This window comes from Phoxinus phoxinus (assembly GCF_949152265.1).
Source record: "Phoxinus phoxinus genome assembly, chromosome: 13".
In the NCBI taxonomy this organism is placed as follows: Eukaryota; Metazoa; Chordata; class Actinopteri; order Cypriniformes; family Leuciscidae; genus Phoxinus; species Phoxinus phoxinus.
The window spans coordinates 13101462-13114634 of record NC_136888.1 but is presented as its reverse complement, the minus strand read 5'-3'; the positions used below and the strand labels follow the sequence as shown (position 1 = coordinate 13114634).

At 35.0% G+C, this 13173-nt stretch overlaps 1 protein-coding gene across 1 annotated transcript; it reads right to left on the bottom strand.

Moving 5' to 3' along the window:
- Positions 1–3744: 3744 nt before the first annotated feature.
- Positions 3745–12731, bottom strand: gpn1 (GPN-loop GTPase 1). Its single transcript, XM_079632255.1, has 14 exons — positions 12516–12731; positions 12212–12305; positions 11479–11518; positions 11016–11082; positions 10878–10915; positions 10698–10776; positions 10519–10613; positions 10094–10139; positions 9520–9666; positions 5923–6005; positions 5645–5684; positions 5339–5429; positions 4379–4483; positions 3745–4274 (listed from the first exon to the last, which is right to left on the bottom strand). Exons 1-14 carry the CDS (start codon positions 12699–12701, stop codon positions 4183–4185), a joined length of 1203 nt encoding a protein of 400 aa, XP_079488381.1. The 5' UTR covers positions 12702–12731; the 3' UTR covers positions 3745–4182.
- Between the last annotated feature and the right edge of the window lie 442 nt (positions 12732–13173).

The following is a 13173-nucleotide window of genomic DNA, read 5'->3' as shown; positions in this document are numbered from 1 at the left end:
ACAAATGGACACACTTTCCTTAAGAGGTACATTACGGCATGCCAGATGATTTATATTAGAACATATTGTGATGAGCTCATTCTGACACACCCCTCCTGAATAATACAGTGCGAAACAGTGAATAATTCATAGACACGCATTGTTTTGAGTCGAAAATACACAAAATGCTTGTTTTTGTCCAGGCAGTGATCTTGTATTTTGGTTTCAAAACTGTCCACAATGCCATACATAAAAGTCAACTAATTTGTAGCTGAACTACAATATGTTGTTTTCATGTCAAGTTGATTTATGTTGTGGCAACGTGTCTTAAATGTTTAAATATTATACAGGTTGGTCAAAACATTGTTTTGTAATTCTTCTATTTTGTGTGTGTGTGAGATTTTGGTTTTGTGAATTCCATGTTTTGTTCACATTTTGATTAAAAACTCTATATTTGTTTGTATACTACATACATTTAGTATACACTAAATAACACTACAATACATTTTAAATAGCATATAATACACATAAAATACCAAAGAAAACCAATAATTAACCACATGCACCCCAAATGTGTAATATCAGTGCCTTAAAGGTTAATGCATGTACAGCAATTGATTTTCAAAATTAAATCTAGCTTGAGAAATATTAACGGCGTGACAGCTACAATTTATTTTTGAGGCACTGAAATGCAACTTTTCATTTGAAGTTCCAACATTCAATGCACGTCCAAACACGTCAATGCATTAGGCACCATTTGTAGCTGTAAAGCATTTAGCATTTAAACCCCTGAGCCAAAGCTTTATGTGATCTGATTGTGTATTCTAGGTGTGAAGCGCTCTGGAGAGTGTGATGTGAGAGAGTAGGTCATACTGTATCTGCAGGCTCTAAACTCAGGACATGACATCACTCTAATGGTCGCGTGCTGCATGACTCATAGCTTTTACCTCTGGTCGTCAGTATCTCTCTGGCCGGGACTTACGGTCAAACCAATCCACATGCTTAGACATGCTGTTTACTAGCAATAAACAGAGAACAAAAGATGACATCACATAAAAAGATAAAAACAACAGCTATGTAGCAAATTGAATTCCATGGTACTGCTTATTGGATACTGCATTATGTAGTATCTACTTTTTCAGTCAGTGAAGAAACATGCAATAACACAATAAATGTTATAATAAATAATTATAATAAACATAATAATGTAATTAAGAGTTGTATGCTACTTGTTTTGTCACATGATCTCACTACATTGCGTGTTTGATGTTCAGTATTGGAAGTCAATAATGTTATTCTGCAAGTCGGTATGAAACTGAAGTTGCTATAGTCTTTTCTCCCCTATTGTGACATACATCTAAGTGGAACGGCTACTCTGACAAGAACAAATGTAGGGCGGGACTTGATTTTGTCCATGGGGAATTGATTGGATGGTTGTTGTTTGCTATTGGTCGATTCAATGTGAGTGACAGGTCACCCCGCCCTTGTGCCAGTAAACGCATCATCAGAGATGTGTTATATGATATGTTGCTGCAAGAGGGAGGGGACGTTTTTTTGGTTAAAGATTTTGAGGGTACATGAACTTTAAACAAAAAAAGATAAATAATTTATATAAATACTGCAATATTTCATAAAATGTTTTGATTGCATGGTGACTTTATTTCAATCAGAACAATGAATTGCTAAGTTTGGAAAAGCAGACTACCTAATCTAATTCAGGATTTGTGGTCTAGTTGTCATATCAGACATAAAATCGGTTGTTTTGTATTTGTAATTTCTGTAAAAATCTTAATTTTGGTAGCCTAATTTGATCAAATAAATAAATATCAAATATACTTAATAGTAAGTATGCACAAAATGAGGACATGCAACAATGTTGGACACGATCTTAATCGTTGCATAGCATGTACCACTTCACATTCGGTTTTCTAAAATATTAGGCAGTATTTGCTGTATACAACAACACCTGCACACTGTGCACCGTATACGTACATACTGCATACTGATAAAATAGTATGGTAGTTTGTCACTCAAATTTTTCAATATGCAACAGTAACAGATTTGGTTATTGTCTAGCTCGGAAAGCATCATTTGTTGGCTATAAAAAGCATACAATTTAAATACTAGCATTCAAGCAGTCCTAGTATGAACAAACAGCTCTTTGACCATTAACATCGATAAAACAACCATAGACCGGTAAAAACCAGTTATGACTGACTTTTGGATCTTGCCAGGCAATGTCCTTCCTCCCAGACATGCAATTATAGTAGGCGTCCTGACACTTCCCGCTTCCATTCAACTCATCCTTTCTCCCTTTATGTTTCAAAAGAGCATTTGTGTGTGTGTGTGTGGCGGCAGCAAGAAAGGGTGTTGAGATGTAGCTCTCGTAAACTCAACCACATAGTGACTCACGCTCTGTGAAAATCCAAAGGCATCTGCCAGTTTGCCACACAACCTACACGCTTCAGAATGTGATGAGTCACCCACACAGGGAAAGCGTGCATGTATCGGTTCACGACTACTCGTTTCATGAAACTTACAGAGTGAAGTTAGAGTCGGCAGGACTTGGATGCAAAGAAAATGTAAACCAAAGCAAACACCAATTTTGGATTTGGCTCCGTGTGAATACTGTGTCCAAACATCCGTATATCCACCCAACCATCCTGATAAAATATTTAGGCTTAAATGTGAGATATATATATTTGAATTGCATAAACTTGAATGTAATGGAAATGTAAACCAATGTGAGCTAACACCAATTTTGGATTCAGTGCATAAAGTGTCTGTATATTGATCCTTCCATCCATCCACCTATCCATCCATCACAAACTAACAAGCTTCATAAGTGCCGCATATTTGTCAGTCGTATACAAATGAAACTGGTAAGAAACATACTGTACCAAAGATTTCTGTAATAGTACGAATAAACAATGCGTTTTAAAATAAACACAATTTTAATTTTCACAATACAAAGATTCAAATCAATTTGAATAAAGGCATTTTGAAACTATGATTATTTACATAAAATAAAATAGATGCAAATTGTTAAACTGTGCCATGATTTATTTTTTAGTTTATGTATGACTGACAAAAATGCATAAGTTTATGTTAAAACCGTGTAATCCAAATAGATGGAAATTGTAAATGCAATTCAAATCCACAAAACTTTAAGATCTGCTAAAATGCATTTAGATAGACAATCAAAATACAAAACATTTTTGACTGCATCCATCTAAACAAATTTAAGCAGACTTTAAAGCAAGTGCTTAAACTCAACAGCTGCATGAAATTTCAGTATGAAAACTGATAAATACAAGTCATTCAAGCACCTATACTGTGAAATGACAGAAAATAAATGTTTGAGTCGTTTCCTCCAAAAGGTGAATCTCAATGACATGCTCGCATTCAACTATTGAAAGCTGAAGGTCTTGCAGAGTGGTATTTCACACATGCGAAGGTCTACAAGAAACATAATTCATGAAACGGAGGGGGCTGAAGGCATGATTTTGAATCCCACAGTCTCACTACACCCACTGGATCCCTCTGCCATATGGCTGCATAACCACTACTGCCCACCCACCATCTCAGCACATGAACACGCTCCACGCTTCTTCAAACCGCATTATGAAAAGACAAAGCAGAAAGTTTCAAACAAGGCCCATTTTGTATACTGTATGTATAAAAATATTTTATTTACCATAATAGAAACACAAACTTTATAGGTATAGGAGTCCATTCCTTAAAGAGAAACTTCAGATTTTCGGCTTCTCTTCCAGGTTGTTATGAAGGTTGTTAAGTTTTTATTAACAGACAAATTAAATTGTAGAATGTACATAAATATATTATGCAAAAGAAAAGCCACACGTTATTTTCTTTGTGCAATAACATGCTCATTGGAGACACAAGACAAAATATGCTGATGTTTTGAACTAATGCAGTTCTTGACCTGTGCATGATGCAACAGTTATTACGCTCTAATACAAATGTACTCATTTTGCAATTCTGTGAAATCTCAGCGCAGGCTTTGTTGATGTGGCAGCAGGACGTGCAGGCAGCTACGACTGTAGCGGATTCATTGAAAACGGTCCGTATTAGCCGCCAAAATCTATTTTGGAGTCTTCCAAAGTTAAGAAAGCGGATACGTCAAAGTTCAGGGGTCAAACTCGAATGTGTGACCGAACACTATGCGGACATTTCCTGCCCTCACTTTGACTCCCTGTTGCGCACCTGCACTACTTCTCTTCTCTCCTTCAGAAAGTTCCCGAAAGCACCGGCCTCTTTACTTTCTTCTGTGACTGTTAAAAGAATCAATGGGGGAAAAGAGACATCATTAACAAGGGTGTACAGAGCGGGATGGTGATTATGGTTCTTTAAGGGCCATTTGAAGTATCCTTCTCACCTGTGTGATCGATATCATCAGTATCGCTGTCTGTGTCTTCCTCAGCTTCATCTGGGTTGCCTCGGTTAAAGATGAGGTCGCTAGGCCCACCAAGATCTGGGGCTTCTAAAAAAACAAAACAAAAAAACAATGCATATACATAATTTTTTTTTTAAACAAAGCTAATGAATGATCACCCTCAAAGTCCAGCTGAATGCATACAAATGATATCCAATTAAAAAAAAAAAAAGCAATTCATGTCAAAAACACAATATCGGTCAAATGTTTTGGAGCCAGTAAGATATTTTTCAGAGAAATTAATACTTTTATTCAGCAAAGGATGCATTTAAATGATCAAAAGTCATAATAAAGACATTTGCATGTAACAATTTATTTCCATTTTAAACAAATGCTGCTTTTTTAAACTTTCTATTCAAAGAATCCTGAAAAAAAGTTTCCACAAAAATATTAAGTTGCACTGTTTTCAACCTTAATAATAATAATAATATAAATAAAAGAGCAGCAAATCATCTTAATAAAATGATTTCTGAAGGATCATGTGACACTAAACACTGGAGTAATGATGCTGAAAATTCAGCTTTGATAAAAGGAACATATTACATTTTTAAAATATATTCAAATAGAAAACAATTACTTTAGATTGTAATAATATTTCGAGATAGTACTCTTTTTAATAAATGTTTGGTGAGCAGCATGCATAAGAGACTTCTTTCAAAAACATTTAAAAAAAAATGTGACTGACCCCAAACTTTTGAACAGTAGTGTTCCCACACATCTTACCTCCCACTCTTTTCGAAACGTATTTAAAATACATACTTCATACATAGAACTATTCAGGGCACAGTCATTGTTTTATTCTCATCTAAAGATCGTTATATGTGAAGAGTTCAAAGTTGATTAATGACTTTCAAATATATTTATTTTTGAATGAACAGACGTGACCGTTCTGAATGAATGTACCGGTAGGAGCTGCAGTTTCCATGGAAACTGCTCCCATGTCTTTCCGAAGGCGGTCCAACTGGTCCTGTTGTTTCCGACTCTGAGCTTCAGACTGTGCATGAGATGAAACAATTAATAACAGTCAGACTTGACCTTTTCTCATGGACGTGCTAGTGCAATTTTTATTTGCCTTTCAAATGAAAAAAACAAAAAACAAAAAAGCATAAAAAAAAAAAAAAGTAGTTTAATCAGTGATGGAAGGATATTTGCGAGACATGACCAGTTGATTCATGACTAGTACATCAGCCCACACCAGTGATTACTCACCAGCTCTCTGTGCAGACGTTCATATTCAGGGCGATACTCGCTGTAAAGACAGTAAAACATATCAAATGTTTGTAGAAAAGCATTCTTTTATCTTTTAACGTAAATCTATATTGCCTATACAACACATGCATCGTAATTCACATTAAAACTAAATCTCTGATGGACTCCCTTCTTCGGTAAACGATAACAACACTGGTAGACAAACTAAAGCCATTTCAGTTCTATAGTCTGAGCTTAAGTTTGAATATCATAATTATACAGAGTGTTGGGATACGTACGTTTCGTACTCTTTAGCAGCATCTGCAACCTGTACGAACAGTTCATCAAGCCCAGAACCTGTCACTGCAGACACACCGACAACCTACAGGACACAAAGAAACGTTCCTGCATTAGCACTGGACTGAGAGGAAAAAACTAAAGTCACAAAAGAGTGATTGCAACTGTCACCTTAAAGCCCAACAATACATTTCAGACACTGAGAAAGCCATAAATCTGCGTTCATGTCTTGCTTTTTTTATTGATGGTTCTAGCCAAGGTAAGCTTCACCATTAGCATGGCTCATACTACCTGTCGATTTTACAGCGAAAAACAAAACAAAACTGGAAGCTGTGGTTGTCAGAATAATTCTGTAAAAATAGTCCAAATGTAAACATATTTACAGAACAACCTGTACATTTTAGAATTCAAAAATAACTGACAAAAAACAAAAACAACATTTTAAACTGGTAAATCCAAAAGCCCCTTTCTGCTGAATTAGCAAGGCCATGCTGTTACTAAAATCTGTTTTGTTTAACATCTGTTTAACATATACTGACAACCACCAAACTACATGCACAAAAAGACATGATGAATCATGGATATTATGTAGCCTAAAATTTATAAAATATATATTTTCAAGAATTATTTTTTTTGGTAGGACTTGAAATATTAAAGCCACAGATGAGAATATAGCGCTGGCCATGTACACATGCATAAAAAAAACAAAAAAACTGTGTATTGGGTGGGATTGTCAAAACATTTGGTAACTAAACAGAATTTTATTAAGTTTAGTAACAACATTTTACAATGTTTACATGGTACAACGACTGCTAGGCTGATGTTTTTATTATTGCTTGTCACAAATTTGACGATTTCAATTCAATTCAATTTTTGTGATTTAAATAGCGATTCATTTGGATAAATATTAGGTACAGTATTCAAGAAAAAATAAATCTCACCTAATGATGTAAACATCCAGATAGCCCTGTCAGCTGGTATTTATTATTAAAGATTAAAAATAACAACTCAACTTAAATATAATGCCGCCAATAATAACAATGTTATAATATTTTCATGAAATAATAACAATATATAATAAATATGTAATATAGTCCACATATTTGGCAAAATACTATTATTTTATATAATATATATACATATTCTGGGCTCATCTGCTTTTCTGTACATAGGTATTCATTATTAGCATGGTGTTTACTGAGTTTGATAATACCATGTATTTCTTTTATTATCACTGTCTCTAATCTAATGCATTAAGCCACGTTCAGAACATCCCAGAGGACGTGGGTTTTTTGACATCATCGTGTACAAAAAAGTCCCATTTCATTGGCTATTATATTATATTCAAATTCATTCAAATATAATTAGAATATTTCAAAAAAGAATGATATTCAAACGAATATTAGGCAGCCTTTAATATTCAAACCTGTTATGGGCATTATTTTTTGTAAATGTGTTTGCTTGTAAACGTTGTTCTCAATTCAGATTCCGAGGCATTTTCATACCTGGTGAAGTTGTGAATCGCGAGCTCATTAGCAAGGTTAAGTATGCATACATTCTCTACATGAATCAAGGAAATGATAGCATATTTTCAATTCGAAAAGGAACATTTCTATTGTAAAAAAGTTGTCAAATATTAAAGGGCACCTATTATGACATTTAAAATGTTCCTAATGTTGTTTAGGGAGTCCCCAACAACAGTTTTACATGCATGCAATGACAAAAAACACTTTAGTTGTCGTATAATATGCATTTATTTTTACCTGATTTGCTCACCGACTCCCAAATGAATCGTTCAACGACTCATTTTTTCAAACCCCTCCTTTGCGCGACGCTAATCTGCGTTGATTGGTCAGATGACCCAGCAGTGTTTACAGAGATAATACTTATTGTTTAACACGGAGTACAATGATGCTTTTATCAATTAAATCGTGTTATAATAATGATTATAGTCCACTGCTTTGTAGTTTGTAGTAAAAAACTAAAAATAAGATAAAGAATTTAATGTTATGTTAGCGAGCATAGCCCAGAGTTCATATTGTAAAAGCACAATCAGTCTTTGTTTGCGTTAGCCCGATGCATAAACAACGTTTTTACAAAAAAAAAAATGCTGTTATGTTACTACGAGGTATTACTCTATCATATAAGACAACTCCGAAAACAACGACAAACACTTCACATATCTCAATACAATTGTCATTGAAGACCTAGAAGCTAAACGGTGCTTACACAACAAACAAAATAATTATTAATCATGCTACATAAAACATAAAAGCAACAATTATTAATAACACTTACAGGTTGTGATACGGAGGAGGAAGCTGATGCAAATACACTTGGAAATGAACCTTCCTTCAATATCAGCCGGCTCGCGAATCCAAGTTTGATTGCATTTAAAGCAATCGTCTTCAAAATGGCGCGAACAAAGCACAGACTATACTTCTGTGGTATAGTTGTATATATGAATTGTAGCCACTTAGTCTTCAAATGCTGACTTCACTTGAGTCGCACTTCAGAACACAGCGTCTCGTCGCCATGATATTTTTCCTGGCCTTGGAGCGCAATAAGTGGGCGTATCGTACTCAAATAACTTGACAAGTTGACGTCATCTAGTCAGAGAAAAAGCTTCGGTCTTCTAACGATTCATAAAAATGACTCAGAGTCGACTCTACTTTTGAAAGACAATAACTTTATATACGGTGCACTTTCATATTTCATACTTTGCAGGATTTTTTTGTTCACTTAGATCTATGTTACACACTACATGAAAGGTAAATTTCAAAATTCCATAATAGGTGCCCTTTAAATGTTTATCTTACATTTTACCAGGTATTCATTCACTGTTAACATCCTTCTGTGAACGGTAAGCCCCGGTTTCTTTAATCATTCTGACATTGATGAGCTAGACCGCTGAACTTTTAGTCATCATAACAACAAACAGAGCGGTGCGTAATGGAGTGCATCAAGCAGGTGAGCAGCATCAAGAATATCAAATACATTGCCGTGAATCTCTTATTTGCATCTTAAGTTTATTGCCAATAATAATGACAGGTTTGCGAAAAGTGTAGAACTCTATGAGATCGCGCAAAACATCTTAAGCACAGCGACTCATTTAAACGCCTCTGATTGGCCGGTGCGTTCAACAGACATGTCTGTGATTGGCTACAATGCTCAACACTGCAAAAGCACGTTGCAAGTACCTTTAATGTAAAGGGAAAAATATAAATAAAACTGTAATATGCACTTTTCATGATTAGGTAATCGCGGCAGCTGTAATCTTATCCACATTTGTTTTTCTGATTAATTGTTTTGCTCTATGAGAAAGACAAGGTAACAAAATATTCGGGGCTTTACTAAAAACATTCAGGGCTTAAGCCCCCTTAGCCCAGCCCTAGCGCCGCCCCTTTAATGGTCAAAATATTATTCATAAATATTTGAATATGTATATTACCGGTAATAAACAAACGAACTTCTAATATGATTTTCGGGCAAAAGTCAAAGCTTTGATACGTGAGAGCATGTGAAAAGTGTCAATTGCCTGAGTCTCACGCTGAATGCGTGTGAGCTGGCAGCTAACTGGACCATGGCTTTAAACTCACCCTCAGGTTGGTGTAGAACTCATCCAGGACGAGACTCATAGAGCGGGTCAGGTTACTAACGTAAGACGTCTCCTGATTCAAAGCGTCCTGGAACACCTCAAAGTCCTGCATCCACTCCACCGCAAAACTGTGATCAATGATGTCAGTCTGATAAAGGTGCAGAAAAACAAACAATAACTGATTTGTTCTATTTAAAACATACTGTATTGAAAAAAATATGCTGATGGGCGAGATTGTGTTATCCACCAATAATGATTTTTTGAACAGTGAATTTATTCATATTACATCTATTTACTAACATAAATAGTACCATTAATATTAACAACTTTATTTAAATGTAAACAATAAATATTAGTAATTATGTGTTAATATTTATTTACATATATACATTTATAATTCTATAATAATTAAGAAAATAACTCGATTTTATTTAAGAAATACTACATGCATCAAATTTGCTTGAATGCATAATACAATGTATACATAATGTCGTTCTTCTAAATATCCGTATTTGCAGTTAAATATCCCTATTGATTGACCACTGAAGATTAGGATTAGGACAGCATTTTCTTACCTTGTTCATGGCAACTATGAATGGTAGCTTGGTCTTGTAGAGAATGCTGGAGGAAAAGAGGACATTTCAGTAATATCTACTGAAATCATGACATCACTTTCATGATGCATAATACAGTGTGAATATAATATAACACTGAGAACTCAGCAAGTACACTGAGCTCTGAACTATTCTGCTTTACATTACATTCATTTATCTCAGAGATATTTATGGGAGCTTGTTTCTGCCAAAATAAGAGAAAAAGTAAATTGCAACTTTTTATCTTTTAAGATTTTAAAGATATCTCACAATTCAGACTTTTTTGAGTTTTGATATGAACTCTGAATTGTGAGATATAAAATATTTGTTTTATTCAGTGGTGGAAACAAGCTTCCATAGATATTGCATAACCAATATATATTATTAAATAAGTCTGAGCTGCTGACCTGCAGGCGTACAACATGTTGGACATGAAGGTGACCGGATTCACACTTCGAGACGTATCCAACACATAAATAACCACACAGGGAAAAGAAGAGGCCTGGAAAAGAAACCTTGTGTTTATATTCAAAATGTCCAGATACAAATGCAATATTATGACTAAGTGTGAAAGACAGTGAGGTACCAGTGTTTCAGTTATAATAGTTCCAGATGCCGACCATGTGAACACCTCTATTTGTCCAGGAGTGTCAATCAAAACATACCTGAATACACACACACACACAAAATGATTAACACATGCAATAATAGCACTGAGAAAAAGACACAGATATCATCACATCTAACGTACTGAACACAAACTTACTGGTGATTACTTTGTTTTTTCTCAATAAACTTCATGACCTAAAAGAGGGCACACAGAAATGGTAAATTAGAACAGAAGAATGTGGAAGTGAAAGTGTAAAACAGTGACATCTATTGGATCCTTCAAATGCAGCTCTACCTGGTCAAATCGTGTTGCAAACAGATTCAGAGATGTGACGATTCCTCCATTTGGACCTAAACCATATCTGTATTAGAGTCAAAGACAATCCACTCAGATGAATTAAATTACCGTAGACACTACTACACTTTTTGACCTTGGAATTATGACAGAATTTTCATTTTTGGGTGAACTATCCCTTTAAGAGCAGTGTCTAGCTAAAATAACATTTTAGAGAAGAATATAACTGCATTCTAACAGAAATCACTATGAAAATGTTAATATACCTAACTTTACCAGGAAACCAAAACATAACCTTTTCTCTAATATTTCAAGTTGTGGACAAGTTTGAATCTGTTGTAAAAGTCTATTGTGAGGTTTAAAGGTTTAGTAAAACACTCCAAATAACAGTCCACGCCTGGTGAAAATATGCACGATAATGATGGTAGACAGCACAAGACATATTTTCACACTGAAAGGATACTGTTTCATTACTTCCTTGTAATTGACAGTGTCTCTGATATCTGTAAGGAAAAGCACAATAAGACTTAATCTTTGATATTAATGTAATTAATAAGATGCTGCTAACCAATCATAAATATTTATTCATAACAATAGCGGCCAGTGTTTTAATAAGTAAAATAACCCTGAGTGAAATTTCACTGCTTTTATATATCATGCGGTGCTGGTTCCAGTGTCCGATCCGGAATTCTGTCTGCAAATCAGGAAGTAAATGTATAAATTTGAAACACTTCTTAAAGTTACATTAAACACAGCTTGCGCTGGCATAAAGGCACTGAAATAAATTAACTTTGGAGCTCATGAGTCTTAAAAGTTTTGAGAATGTATTTAACATCCAAACATTATTAGACAAAAAGTGAAAGTCACAAATATTTAAGTAGGTTCTATTAGGTTATAGTGCTAAATAAACACACATAATACGTGTAAACAGACAAAAGCAAGTTGTAAGATCATTAATTGTGAAATTACATTAGTTTGGATTTTTACATTAGTTTTTAAACACGTAAACAACGTCCGTAATGGTATTTTTATTCGTAGGCAAGTTGTGTACTTGCGTAGTCCGTTACGTCATTACTCGGTTCTGAACACAACGCGACCGGCTCGGTTCTGAGAACAAGTTCCCGCGGCACCTGCTCCGCCTCCGGTACGAGAACCAGCACCGTTTCACGGGAATAATAGGGGCAACAGTGACGCACCAATGTTGGCTGGAAAAGGGACCTCATGAACCGCAGGATCGAGATTGATGACATATGGAGGAGTTTTCTTGGAGTGCAGGTAAGCTGTGAGCCTCTGGTACAACAAGATATAAATAGACATTAGTATTCATTAATTCATAATATCCATCTTAAATTGATTCAAGTTAATGTTCAACGGATTTTTTTTTAATGATTTGGTTTCCTAATCAGAATTATCACATATAACACTGAAATAATCTTAAATGAACCAAGTAAATGGTATAATTATATAATTTACTGATGTCTCAACTCAAGTCAGTCTTACCTGCACAAAAGTTGTTTTTCCTGACCCTGCCATGCCTAGAACTATGAGACACACCGGTTTCGCTTCTGTATTCTGTTCATTAGATGAACTCTGACTCGGTGCTGGTTTATCATCTCGATCTTCTTTACATTTATCATCACTTTCATACGAAGGTCCATCTCCTCTGTCTACTGCTGCAGTCGCCATGCTGCTGCTACTGGACACTTACCGTAAAGTAATGTCTACTGGCGTAAAATGACGAAAAACATCCTGTCGCTATTACTATGATCACTAGATGGCAGCAAAAGATTTGTTTGATTTTATCAAAGTGACTGACTGAGAATAGGATTAGTTACTGAGACATTCAAATAGTTATTTAAAAATATGTTTTTAAATGGGTGAATGTGAAAGTTAAATGTCAAACTTATTATTATTATTTTTTACAATTTTCCTGTTACTGCTTTTGTCATTAGCTGAGATACCTGAGTCAGATCAAAAGCATTTGCTGGCACCATTTGTATATGCCAAAAATAGCCTTCATATATCTTGTCTATATCAACACAAACATGGACTTGTGTTTTTTCCACACGGCTCTGCTCTTCCTCATGTCAGTGCTGCATTAACACACTCAGAGTCTTCTGAGGGCAAACAGCTAGTGCTAGCTAGCGTTCAGGGCCTT

Coding starts and splice junctions, on each gene's coding strand:
- gpn1 (XM_079632255.1), bottom strand. CDS start 12,701: ATGGCGACTGCAGCAGTAGACAGAGGAGATGGACCTTCGTATGAAAGT. Junction 11,083..11,478: donor TACAAGGAAGTAATGAAACA/GTATCCTTTCAG, acceptor ACTCTAATACAG/ATATGGTTTAGGTCCAAATG. Junction 10,140..10,518: donor AACATGTTGTACGCCTGCAG/GTCAGCAGCTCA, acceptor CTTTTCCTCCAG/CATTCTCTACAAGACCAAGC.